The 13,789-nt window shown below is 52.2% G+C and overlaps 1 protein-coding gene across 5 annotated transcripts in view; it reads right to left on the bottom strand.

Annotated features, from left to right (window-relative positions):
* Nucleotides 1-13,789, bottom strand: part of LOC310765406 (complement factor H-related protein 5-like) — a 316,979-nt gene that overhangs the window by 285,527 nt on the left and 17,663 nt on the right. For all 5 annotated transcript variants that reach the window (XR_014549557.1, XM_083620302.1, XM_083620304.1 and 2 more), the window contains one exon: nucleotides 7,666-7,836. Coding sequence is in view for 4 of the 5 variants with exons in the window: in XM_083620302.1 (XP_083476428.1) it covers nucleotides 7,666-7,836 (171 nt within the window). In the remaining variant the exon portion in view is untranslated. The remainder of the gene's footprint in view (nucleotides 1-7,665; nucleotides 7,837-13,789) is intronic.

The raw sequence follows: 13,789 nt of genomic DNA, 5'->3' as shown, positions 1-13,789 counted from the left end.
TCATGAGCTGCCTGGAGCGTGTGTGCGGCGTTTGCTGGCTTTTCCCCAAGCCCTCAAGAGCCACTCACATGCTCTGCGTGGCTTTTTAAAGGGAGTGTGGCTCTTGGGGGCTTTTGCGGGAGGTGGGGGAAGTGAGAGAGCCTCACTCTGTCCCTCCCCCCACCTCCCGCAAAAGCCAGGGATAGCCGCGTGAAGCCTCCCCAGGGCAGGGGGATGAAGGCTCCCCGCTCCCCTGCGGAGGCTTCATGGGCTACCCCAGAGCTGCTCAGGAGCTTGGTGGGGCTGGCGGGGGAAGCCCGGGTTCCCCCCCCAGCCCCCAAAAGCAGCTCAGGGAGCGGCTCCCAGAGCTTGTGAGGCTGGCGGGGGAAGCCTGGGTTCACCCCCCAGCTCCAAAGAGCAGCTTGTGGGGCTGGCAGTGGGGGAAGCCTGGCTCCCCCCCCCAGCCCCAGGGACCACACATTCGCTCCATAAGACACACAGACATTTCCCCTTAGATTTTAAGAGGAAAAAGGTGCACCTTATGGAGCAAAAAATACGGTATTTATCTACTTGCACTGGCGTGCTTTTGAACTGCTAGGTTGGCAGGAGCTGGGCAGAGCAACAGGAGCTTATCCCATTGCGGCAAGCCCAATAGGTTCAGTGGTTTAGACCACAGCAGCACCCACATCCCTGGTTTGAATCCCCATTATTAAATAAGAAGAACATAAGAAGAGCCTGATGGGTCAGGTCAATGGCCCTTCTAATCCAGCGTTCTGTTCTTCTAGTGGGCAGCCAAATGTCTGTTGGAGACCTACAAGCCTGATCTGAGCATAAGAGCAGTCACCCTTCCTGTGATTTGTAGCAACTGGTATATGCAAAGCATAGGTATCAATAGCCTTCTCCATGAATTTCTCCAATCCTCTTTTCAAGCTATTTACCTTCCTTCCCGCCACAGCGGTACCTATTCATCTACTTGCACTGCGTGCTTTCGAACTGCTAGATTGGCAGGAGCTGGGACAGAGCAACAGGAACTCACCCCATCGCAGGGATTTGAACCACCGACCTTCCAATCAGCAAGCCCAAGAGGCTCAGTGGTTTAGACCACAGCGCTACCCGCGTCCCTGCAGTGTTGCCTTGGCAAAACAGAATGTAGCATGTGTGGCGATCACCGTCTATTGATCCCTGTGCCACCACTTTATTTCTCGCTGCCACCACCCAGGCCCTACCGGGTACAATACTGAGTCCAGTCAGGGTTAAATTGGAACATAAACTTCTGTTTATTTATTGCAGTTTAACAAGCGTGTGTGTCAGGGAACTGCCATCGGAGCTAGAGGCAGAGGGAAGGCTCCAGAGGGATGCCGGAGAGGGTCCCAGTAGGGAGAGAGGCAGCCCATCTGCTGGGGAAGGAAATCAGCGTAACACCAGTGGAGAAGGGGGACAGATGGGGGAATCGGAGAGGAGGCTCCAAGACTCCTCGCCGGAGACCAGTGGAGAGAGTACAGGTACTCCGCTGCCCACATCCTCCCTGCGCAGAAGACTTCCGCGCAGGGAGAGTAGGAGGAGACTTGGCGTCAAAGAACTTCTTTGCTGGAAGAAGTTCAAGAAACGCCCACTGACGGATTCTGCCAGCAACTGAGACAGCCACGAAGTTAGAGGCTGTCCAGACAGAAAGGGTTCAACCAGGTAACCTAGCCAGGAGTGGCGGCAACTTACGCACAAGCAACCCCTAGAACCATTACAGCAATCTGTCAGTCACCGACGTTGCTTGTGCGCAGCTCCAGAGAGGCAGCACAATGAGCCAAACCAGGGGAGCCGGAGAGAAGGAGCAAGCGGCTGGAGTGCAAAGTCTGGTAGAGAGAAACCGAGACTTGGAACAGCATGTAGCTCTCCTGATGGCGCGGCTGGCCGAAAGACGGGCTCAGGATGCGCAGGTCAGACCCACCCCCATCGCAAGGAAGGTACCGGGGCTGGTACACAAGTTTGGGGGGAAACCCCAGGACTACAATGCGTTCCGAACGGAAATAGAGTACGCTTCGGAACTGCAGCATAATGACTTTGCTGATGATGGGGAGAAGGTAGCCTACATTGTGGGGCATCTGGAGGATGGGGCACGCAAATGGATCAGGCCACTAATGGCAATGCAAAATGATGCCTTGAAGGACCTTAAGAAATTCTTCCAGGCAATGAATGCGATGTATTCCAGTGAAGTGGAGCAAAGTGTGACTCGGCGAGACCTGATGGGGTGCAAGCAGGGGAGCCAGTCAGTTAGAGACTACTGGTCGCTCTTTGCAATGTTGATCCACCGGCTCGGGTGGGATCTGGACTCTGAACCGATTCAAATGTTGTTTGAGGAGGGGTTGTCCCCAACTGTGAAGGACGAGCTGTCCCGCGCGCCCCGCCCACAGTCGATGGATCAGCTGACCAAGGCTGTGCTTGCGATTGGAGTGCGGCAGGAAGCGCGGGCTCAGGAGAAACGCGAGGTGAGAGGGGAACGTTGCCATGACTACTGCATTCCTGAAATACCGAGATAGCTTTCCCAGGCGGCTGAGCCAATGGAAATAGATGGCGCGCGTGCGCGCGAGGTTTCAAACTCCAGTGAAGGTCACAAGAGGGAGGGGAAGGATTGGAAAACCACCAAGAAGTGTTTCCTCTGCCAACGGCCAGGACATTTTGCCAGGGTCTGCCCTCAAAGAAAGGCCTGGCAAGGGATGGTGGGGGCTGCTGGCTGTGAGGAGAAGGGGGAGGAAGGGCAGGCGCAGGGAAATGACAACGCCTGGCTGCCAACCAGCGGGGCCAGCAGCCAGGCCAGCAAACAATAGAAGTGCCCCAGCCTGACCCCCCCCAGGGCAGCTATAGCCATAGAAGTGGTGCTAGAACTCCCGAATGGGCACCCAGTCAAAGTTGAGGGGCTGCTGGATTCGGGCAGCTCCTGCAATTTCTTCAGCAGGGACTTCGCGCTGGAGAACCAACTCCACCTGCTGCCCCTGGATTTTCCCTTGCAAGTGACCACCATCGATGGCAGGGAACTTCTGGGAGGGGAAGTGACACACCAGACCCCGCCAATGCGAATGAGGGTTTCCAGGCACACGGAGACCATTGCCTTTCACGTGGCCACACTGGCAGGACCCCCAATAATACTGGGGATGAGCTGGCTGGCACTGCATGATCCAGTAGTGTTATGGCATCAGCGGTCAGTCACCTTTGGGTCAGCTTACTGCTTGGAACACTGTCTGGGGGGGGACCCCAAGAATGACAGTGGCCAGGGTGGCTGGGCTGGCGGTGGAAACAAAAGGGGAGGTGTCACCACAATATGCTGACCTGAAGGAAGTCTTCAGCGAGAAGGAGGCGGATAGACTACCCCCCCATAGGCCCTTTGACTGCCAAATCAACTTACTCCCAGGGGCTCAGCTGCCAGTGGGTAAGCTGTATGCCATGTCTGACCGGGAGATGCAGGAGTTGTGGCAGTTTATTGACAAGAACCTGAAGAGGGGGTTCATAAGGGAATCAAAGGCGGTGGGGGGCAGTCCGGTGTTCTTTGTGGACAAAAAAGAGACTAATCAGCCTAGATTAGTCGTAGATTACCGGGCGTTAAACCTAGTATCAGAACCCGCGACCTTCCCAATGCCCAGGATTGACGACATTTTAACACGGGTGAGGCAGGGGAAATTTTTTACCAAGCTGGACCTCAGGGGAGCGTACAATCTGATTAGGATAAGGGAGGGGGACGAATGGAAAACCACCATGTTCACCCCCCTGGGGGCTTTTGAGTACTTAGTCATGCCATTTGGATTACAATTGGGCTCCGCCTGCTTTCAAGCATTCATGCACCACGTGTTGGGGCCCCTGCTGTACAAGAACTGCATAGCCTTTTTGGACGACGGCTTAATCTATTCGGACAATGAGAAGCAACATGTCAGAGACGTCAGGGAAGTGCTAAAGAGACTGCAGAAGCACCAGTTGTGGGTCAAGCTGGAAAAATGCCAATTTCACACCAGAGAGGTTGAGTTTCTGGGGTACAAGTTGTCAGACAAGGGCCTAGCTATGGACCCAAGCAAGGTGCAGGCAGTGCTGGAATGGAAGGCCCCCAAAACCCGGAAGGATGTGTAGAGGTTCCTAGGGTTTAGCAACTTCTACAGGAAGTTCATCAAGAACTTCGCCCACTTGACAGCACCCATCACAGATTGTCTCAGTAGCAAAAAGAAGTTCGCCTGGACGGAAAGTGCCCAGCAATCCTTTGAAAGACTGAAGAAGGCGTTTGCTTCGGAAGAGCAGCTCCTGCACGTTGATCTGGAGAAACCCATGAGGCTGGAGACCGACACATCTGACCGAGCCATCGGGGCGGTACTTTTGCAGACAGGGGCCAAGCAGGGCTGGAGGCCGTGTGCCTTTTTCTCGAGGAAGCTGAGCAAGTCGGAGCAAAACTATACAGTGTATGACCGCGAACTGCTTGCGATCTATGCGGCGTTTCGCCAATGGAGACATCTGTTAATAGGGGCGCAGCACAAGATCCAGGTTTGTAATGATCACAAGAACTTGGAATACTGGAGGACTGCGTGAGTACTCAACCAGAGACAGATTCGATAGGCACAGGAGTTCTCCAAGTTTTCCTTTGAGATCCGATACGTGCCGGGAGAGGAAAATGTAAGAGCAGATGCTCTCTCCTGGAAGCCGGAGTACATGGAAGGAGAGGGACCACCGGAGATCCGACACGTGATCCCCGAGGACCGAGGGGTGTGTGGGGGAGCATTGGTTGGGAAACGAGAACTGGCCGGGCTTACTAGAAACGACGTGTTCGCTCAAACTAAAATCAGGGAACTCCGAGACGGAAGGGAAAACCATGGAGGGTTTGAGGAAAAGGAAGGGCTGCTGTACTATAAGGGGGCGCTGTATGTACCGGGGGAGACCTTGAGGGGGAAGGTACTCAAACAACTCCAAGACAACCCAACAGCGGGGCACTTTGGACAACACAAAACCATGCTGCTCGTCACCAGGCAGTTCTGGTGGCCAAGGGTGAGGGAAGATGTACAGGAATATGTACGGGGGTGCGACCGCTGCCAAAGGGCAAAGGGGGAGAGGGCCGCCCCCGCAGGGTTACTGGAACCCTTACCCACGCCGGGAAGACCCTGGGAGGTGGTGTCCATTGATTTTATGACAGATTTGCCCAAGTCAAGGGGGAAGACAGCAGTCATGGTAGTAGTCAATCTGCTGACGAAGATGTGCCATTTCATAGCTTGCTCACATGCGGTGACGGCAGAGGAGACAGCCAGGTTGTTTGTGGATCACATCTTCAGGCTACATGGGGCTCCCTTGAGAGTCATCTCAGATCGCGGGAAACAATTTACTTCCCGGTTCTGGAGGAAGCTCATGAGCTTGCTGCAGGTCGAGGTGGGCTTCTCGACGGCGCGACACCCGGAAACCAACGGGCAAGCAGAAAGAGCGAACAGTATACTCCAGCAATACCTACGCTGCTACGTCAGCGAGAGACAGAACGATTGGGTAGAGAAACTAGCGCTGGCTGAATTTGCGTACAATAACGCTGAACATGTGTCCACGGGAATGAGCCCGTTCATGGCCAGTTATGGGTGTCACCCCAGGGCCTTCCCGGGGAGGGGGGAGGAAGGATGGAGTGTACCTGCAGCAGAGCAGTTTGTGGAAGAAATGGAGGCCTTGCACCAGCAACTCAAGATGAACTTGGAGCGGGCCAAGGAAGTTTACAAGAGGCAGGCAGACAAGCACCGTCGGGAGGGGGAGGCCATAAGGGTGGGAGACCGAGTGTGGTTGTCAACCCAAGGGTTACCCCTAAAGGGAGGGTGCAAGAAGTTGCAGCCAAGGCGGCTGGGACCTTTTGAGGTAACACAGCAGGTGAACCCTGTGGCATTCAAGCTCAAGTTGCCTGACAGCATGAAGATACATCCAGTGTTCCATAGGTCCCTACTCTCACCGTACAGGGAGGGGCGGGAATTTCCGGGGCGGGAGGGAGGAGTCACCACCCACCCGCGGGTAGAGGAGAGGGAACACCACAACCAAGCCACAGAAATACTCGATTCAAGGTGGTGAGGGCGACAGGTGGAGTACTTGGTGGCTTGGGAGGGAGAACCCGGGTCAGAAAACATGTGGGTCCCCGCTGAAGCGATCAATGATGAGTATCTAGTGGAAGAATTCCACAGCCTGTTCCCAGATAAACCAAAACCACTAGCGAGATTCTGGGAGGAAGAATTTGGAACCACAGACGATGAAGAGGACTTTGTGGGTTTTCCTGCCTCTGAAGAGGAGGGAGGGGAGGTGTCAGAGGGAGAAGAATCAGAGTGGGAGGCCCACCCTGCGGGAAGAGATCGGAGTGGGTGGGAAGCGGGTTTTGAGCCCTCAGATGATGGCGACAGCTCCTTCAGGGGATTCCCCGCATTGTCGGCCGAGGAAAGGGACGAGGTTGGGTCAGAAGATCGGGCCGGGGGTGGAGGGGGTCCTGGGGGGGGAGGTGGATGTCAGGGAACTGCCATCGGAGCTAGAGGCGGAGGGAAGGCTCCAGAGGGATGCCGGAGAGGGTCCCAGTAGGGAGAGAGGCAGCCCATCTGCTGGGGAAGGAAATCAGCGTAACACCAGTGGAGAAGGGGGACAGATGGGGGAATCGGAGAGGAGGCTCCAAGACTCCTCGCCGGAGACCAGCGGAGAGAGTACGGGTACTCCGCTGCCCACACCCTCCCTGCGCAGAAGACTTCTGCGCAGGGAGAGTAGGAGGAGACTTGGCGTCAAAGAACTTCTTTGCTGGAAGAAGTTCAAGAAACGCCCACTGACGGATTCTGCCAGCGACTGAGACAGCCACGAAGCTAGAGGCTGTCCAGACAGAAAAGGTTCAACCAGGTAACCTAGCCAGGAGTGGCGGCAACTTACGCACAAGGAACCCCTAGAACCATTACAGTGTGGTTTCATAAACGGTATCGGTCAATTACAATCATGGGGTACCTATCCAGTCCTATAACTTCCGCTACCTGCTCTCACGCACTAAACCACCTCTCAGTACATAGCCTATGTATTGTACACAGTACAATAGGCTATGTATTGTGGGCTATGTATTGTGAGTACTTATCTACTTTTAAAAATTTTCACTTATGATCTTTTTCTTTTACTTCTTTATTCTTTCTTTGTTCTTTTTTTTCTTTTTCTGATATCTTATCTTTCATTTTACTGCTTTATTGTGAATAGCATTTTATAGAGGTATAAAAAAACTGTAAATATGAAAAGAGACAAAATATTCTCTAATTCTTTTTCCTTGGTTAGATGTATTTTCTTTTGTATTTTCTTTTGTTGTGAATATGTATGTTTTCTAATTTGTATTTAATAAAAATATTATATAATAAATTAAAAAAAATAAACCACCTCTCAGATATTTACTTGTCTTCCTAGCCCCCAACTATTTCTGACTCAGCTTATTTCACTACACTAACTCACCCTACCCACAAACTCTATCCCAATTCACTCCCACTCCAACCAACCACTGAGCTCCCAAATAACTCCTCCCTTTGCCCCTCCCAGAGCTGGTTTTATAGTCCATCTGACTCCACCCCCTGGGTCCTAATTGGGTAACCTGTTTAACTATTTCACCTCCAGCACTCTCATGTGTTAACATCACAGCATGCATCTTCATTTAATTTCCCCAAAGGCAAAATATTCAAGTAAGAGCACACTAACCAACACAGCGCGGGGGCAATTGCCATTTGCCATCCTCGCACGATATGTTCTGTGGCCCTTGAAGCACAAAAAGCTTCTCACACAGGAAATTTATCTGTTCACCACTTTCGTAGGTTCTCGGCTCAGCTACATCAATGGCATTAGGAATCTGGGGTGGAGGCGGGCAGAGGTCTACAACGAAAATGACAACAACAACATATCGAACATATGCTATTATTATTGTATTTATTTTATTGCTTTTTCCTCCAAGGAGCTCCCAGTGGTGGACATGGTTCTTCCCCACCTCATTTAATCACCACAACAACTCTGTGAGGTAGGTTAGTATCCGACTCTCGAACTGCTATACCGCAATGTCTCTACTAAAGATTCAGAATAACGCATTATTAAAATCGTTTTGTGTCATCGACATGAACGGGTTCACATTTATAACTATAATTAGTTAATTGCACTGGCCACAATCCAAGAAATCATTCTATGGATTCCTGTATGCACTGGAGAACATCTGACGCCTTTTCCCGTGAGTTCCCCATGTTGCCTGACCAATCCTCTCAAAGCTCAATGTACCATAAGGGTGTCTAATGCAGTGCAATGAACTCCTGATGGAATGCATTTCCTCATTTTATTTATTATGGAAATGATATTGTGCATATCAGTTTAGGGTTACCTCACAACCAAATGAAACTCTTTTTGAAAGAGTAAAATAAATACAGAAACAGCAGGGCTGTTGCACCTAGAACACTGGTTCCAAACAGCCTGGACCAGTTCCAACCAGTCTGAACTGGTCCCAAGCGCCTTGGACCTGTTCCAACTAGTTGGGAGTTATTCCAACCGACTTCAACCTGTTCCAACTGGTTTGGACAGGTTCAAACCGGCTTGAACTAGTTCCAAACAGCTTGGGCCTGTTCCAACAGGTATGAGACAGTACGAAGCAGTCTGGGCTGGTTCCAACAAGCCTGAACCTGTTTTTAACTGGCTTGAGCTGGTTCCAACTATTTTGAACAGGTTCAAACCTGTCTGAACCAGTTCAAACAGGTCTGGGCCTGTTGGAACCGGCCTGGACCTGTTCCAACTGGTCTGGGCTGGTTCCAACCAGTTTCAATCAGTTAAAATTGGCTTGGACTGGTTCAAACTGGAGTGGAACAGTTCCAACTGGCTTGGACCTGTTCCAACCGGTCTGAGCTGGTTCCAACTGGCCTAGACCTGCTCCAACTGACCTGGACAGGGTCCAACTGGCTTGGACCTGAGCCAGTTCCAACTGGTCTGGGCAGGTTCCAACTGGTTTGGACTGGTTCAAACTGGCTTGGACTAGTTCCAACCAGCTTGGACCTGTTTGAACTGGTATGAAATGGTTCCAAGTGGTCTGGGCTGGTTGCAACAGGCCTGAACCAGTTTTAACCGGCTTGAGCCGGTTCCAAGCAGTTTGAACAGGTTCCAACTGGCTTGGACAGGTTCAAACTGGCTTGGACTAGTTCCAACCAGTCTGAACCGGTTCCAACTGGCTTGGAGCAGTTCCAACCAGTCTGAACCAGTTCCAAACGGCTTGGACTGGTTCAAACTGGTTTGGACCGTTTCCAACCGCTCTGAACTGGTTCCAAAAGGCTTCGACTGGTTCAAACCAGCTTGGACTAGTTCCAACCACTTTGAATCAGTTCCAACCGGCTTGAACCAGTTCCAACCAGTCTGAACCAGTTCCAACCGGCTTGGACTGGTTCAAACTGCTCTGAACTGGCTCCAAACGGCTTGGACTAGTTCCAACCAGTCTCAACCGGTTCCAACCAGCCTTAACTGGTTCCAACCGGCTTGGACCGGTTCCAACCAGCCTGAACCGGTTCCAACCAGTCTGAACCAGTACCAACCAGCTTGGACTGGTTCAAACTGGATTGGACCAGTTCTAACCAGTCTGAACTGGTTCCAACTGGCTTGAACTGGTTCCAACCATTCTGAATCAGTTCCAACCAGTCTGAACCGGTTCCAACTGACATAGACCAGTTCAAACCGGCCTAGACCGGTTCAAAACAGCTTGTACCGGTTCTTATCGGTCTGAACTGGCTACAACCGTCCTTGGTCCGGTTCAAACAGGCTTGGACTAGTTCCAACCAGTCTGAATCTGTTCCAACCAGCCTAAACTGGCTCCAACCGTCCTTGGTCCGGTTCAAACTGGCTTCGACTGGTTCAAACAGGCTTGGACTAGTTCCAACCACTTTGAACCGCTTCCAACTGGCTTGAAGCAGTTCCAACCGGCTTGGACTGGTTCAAACCGGTGTGAACCGGTTCCAACCAGTCTGAATCAGTTCCAACCAGTCTGAACCGGTTGCAACCGGCTTGGACCAGTTCCAACTGGTCTGAACCGGTTCCAACTGACATAGACCAGTTCAAACCAGCTGGAACCGTTTCAAACCAGCTTGGACCGGTTCTAACCGGTCTGAACTGGCTCCAACCGGCTTGGACTAGTTCCAACCAGTCTGAACCAGTTCAAACCGGTCTGAACTGGTTCAAACCGGCTTGAACCGGTTCCAACCAGTCTGAATCGGTTCTAACCAGTCTGAACCGGTTCCAACCGGCTTGAACCGGTTCAAACCGGCTTGGACAGGTTCTAACAGGTCTGAACCGGTTCCAACCAACCTTAACCAGTTCCAACTGGCTTGAACCACTTCCAACTAGTCTGAACCGGTTCCAACCGGCTTAAACTGGTTCAAACTGGTTTGGACCGGTTCCAACCGCTCCGAACTGGATCCAATCGGTTTGAACCGGTTCCAACCAGTCTGAACCGGTTCCAACCAGCTTGGACCGGTTCAAACTGGCTTGGACTAGTTCCAACCAGTCTGAACCGGTTCCAACTTGCTTGAACCGGTTCCAACCAGTCTGAACCGGTTCCAACCGGCTTGACCCGGTTCAAACCGGCTTGGACAGGTTCTAACAGGACTGAACCGGTTGCAACCGACTTGGACCGGCTCGAACTGGCTTGGACTAGTTCCAACCAGTCTGAACCAGTTCCAACCAGACTGAACCGGCTCCAACCGGCTCCAACCGGTTCCAACCAGCCTGAACCAGTTCCAACTGGCTTGAACAGGTTCCAACCAGCTTGCACCAGTTCTAACCGGTCTGAACTGGCTCCAACCAGCTTGGTCCGGTTCAAACCGGCTTGGATTAGTTCCAACCAGTCTGAACCAGTTCCAACCAGCCTGGACCGGTTCCAACCAGCTTGAACTGGTTCCAACTGGCTTGAACCAGTTCCAACCAGTCTGAACCGGTTCCGACCGGTTCCAACTAGTCTGAACCAGTTCCAACCGGCTTAAACCAGTTCAAACAGGTTTGGACCGGTTCCAACCGCTCTGAACTGGTTCCAACCGGCTTGAACCGGTTCCTACCAGTTTGAACTGGTTCAAACGGGCCTGGACGAGTTCAAAACAGCTTGGACCAGTTCTAACCGGTCTGAACTGGCTCCAACCGTCCTTGGCCTGGTTCAGACAGGCTTGAACTAGTTCCAACCAATCTGAACCGATTCCAACAAGTCTGAACCTGTTCCGACCTGTTCCGACCGGCTTGAACCGGTTCCAATTAGTCTGAACCGGTTCCAACCGGCTTAAACCAGTTCAAACTGGTTTGGACCGGTTCCACCGCTCTGAACTGGTTCCAACCAGCTTGAACTGATTCCTACCAGTCTGAACCGGTTCCAGCCGTCCTTGGACCGGTACAAACAGGCTTGGACTAGTTCCAACCAGTCTGAACCTGTTCCAACCAGCCTTAACCGGTTCCAAACGGCTTGGACCGGTTCCAACCAGCCTGAATCGGTTCCAACCGGCTTGAACCAGTTCCAACCAGTCTGAACTGGTTCCAACCGGCTTAAACTGGTTCAAACCGGATTGGACCCGTTCAAACTGGTCTGAACTGGTTTCAACTGGCTTGAACCGGTTCCAACCAGTCTGAATCAATTCCAACCGGCTTGGACCAGTTCAAACTGGCTTGGACTAGTTCCAATCAGTATGAACCGGTTCCAACCGGCCTGAACCGGTTCCAACCAGTCTGAATCGGTTCTAACCACTCTGAACTTGTTCCAACCGGCTTGGACCGTTTCAAACTGGCTTGGACCAGTTCCAACCAGTCTGAACCGGTTCCAACTGACATAGAACAGTTCAAACAGGCCTAGACCGATTAAAAATAGCTTGGACCGGTTCTAATCGGTCTGAACTGGCTCCAACCATCCTTGGTCCGGTTCAAACAGGCTTGGACTAGTTCCAACCAGTCTGAACCTGTTCCAAACAGTCTGAACCTGTTCCAACCAGCCTTAACGGGTTCCGACCGGATTGAACAGGTTCCAACTAGTCTGAACCGGTTCCAACCGGCTTAAACCAGTTCAAACAGGTTTGGACCGGTTCCAACCGCTCTGAACTTGTTCCAACCGGCTTGAACCGGTTCCTACCAGTTTGAACTGGTTCAAACCGGCCTAGACCGGTTCAAAACAGCTTGTACCAGTTCTAACTGGTCTGAACTGGCTCTAACCGTCCTTTGCCCGGTTCAGAAAGGCTTGGACTAGTTCCAACCAGTCTGAACCGATTCCAACAAGTCTGAACCTGTTCCGACCAGCATGAACCGATTCCAACTAGTCTGAACCGGTTCCAACCGGCTTAAACTGGTTGAAACTGGTTTGGACCGGTTCCAACCGCTCTGAACTGGATCCAACAGGTTTGAACCGGTTCCAACCAGTCTGAACCGGTTCCAACCGGCTTGGACCGGTTCAAACCAGTCTGAACTGGTTACAACCGGCTTGAACCGGTTTCATCTAGTCTGAACCGGTTACAACCGGCTTGGACCGGTTCAAACTGGCTAGGACCGGTTCAAACTGGCTTGGACCGGTTCAAACTGGCTTGGACTAGTTCCAACCAGTCTGAACCGGTTCCAACCGGCTTGAACCGGTTCAAACCGGCCTGGACAGGTTCTAACAGGTCTGAACCGGTTCCAACTGGCTTGGACCGGCACAAACTGGCTCGGATTAGTTCCAACCAGTCTGAACCGGTTCCATCCAGCCTGAACCGGTTCCAAGCGGCTAGAACCGGTTCCAACCAGCCTGAACCAATTCCAACTGGCTTGAACCGGTTCCAACCAGTCTGAACCAGTTCCGACCGGCTTGGACCTGTTCCAACCAGTCTGAGCTGGTTCCAACTGGCCTGGGCTAGTTCCAACCCATCTGGGCTGGTTCCAACTGGCCTAGACGTGCTCCAACTGACCTGGACAAGGTCCAACTGGCTTGGACCTGAGCCAGTTCCAACTGGCCTGGGCAGGTTCCAACCGGTTTGGACTGGTTCAAACTGGCTTGGACTAGTTCCAACCAGCTTGGACCTGTTTGAACTGGTATGAAATGGTTCCAAGTGGTCTGGGCTGGTTCCAACAGGCCTGAACCAGTTTTAACCGGCTTGAGCCTGTTCCAAGCAGTTTGAACAGGTTCCAACTGGCTTGGACAGGTTCAAACTGGCTTGGACTAGTTCCAACCAGTCTGAACCGGTTCCAACCGGCTTCGACCAGTTCCAACCAGTCTGAACCAGTTCCAAATGGCTTGGACTGGTTCAAACTGGTTTGGACCGTTTCCAACCGCTCTGAACTGGTTCCAACCGGCTTCGACTGGTTCAAACCAGCTTGGACTAGTTCCAACCACTTTGAACCAGTTCCAACTGGCTTGAAACAGTTCCAACCAGTCTGAACCAGTTCCAACCGGCTTGGACTGGTTCAAACCACTCTAAACTGGCTCCAACCGGCTTGCTCCGGTTCCAAATGGCTTGGACTAGTTCCAACCAGTCTCAACCGGTTCCAACCAGCCTTAACTGCTTCCAACCGGCTTGGACCGGTTCCAACCAGCCTGAACCGGTTCCAACCAGCCTGAACCGGTACCAACCGGTTTGGACTGGTTCAAACCGGATTGGACCAGTTCAAACCGGTCTGAACTGGTTCCAACCATTCTGAATCGGTTCCAACCAATCTGAACTGGTTCCAACTGACATAGACCAGTTCAAACCGGCCTAGACCGGTTCAAAACAGCTTGTACCGGTTCTAATCAGTCTGAACTGGCTACAACCGTCCTTGGTCTGGTTCAAACAGGCTTGGACTAGTTCCAAACAGTCTGAACCTGTTC

Source organism: Podarcis filfolensis (genome assembly GCF_964270895.1).
Source record: "Podarcis filfolensis genome assembly, chromosome: 6".
In the NCBI taxonomy this organism is placed as follows: domain Eukaryota; kingdom Metazoa; phylum Chordata; class Lepidosauria; order Squamata; family Lacertidae; genus Podarcis; species Podarcis filfolensis.
This window is presented reverse-complemented; position numbering and strand designations above follow the sequence as displayed.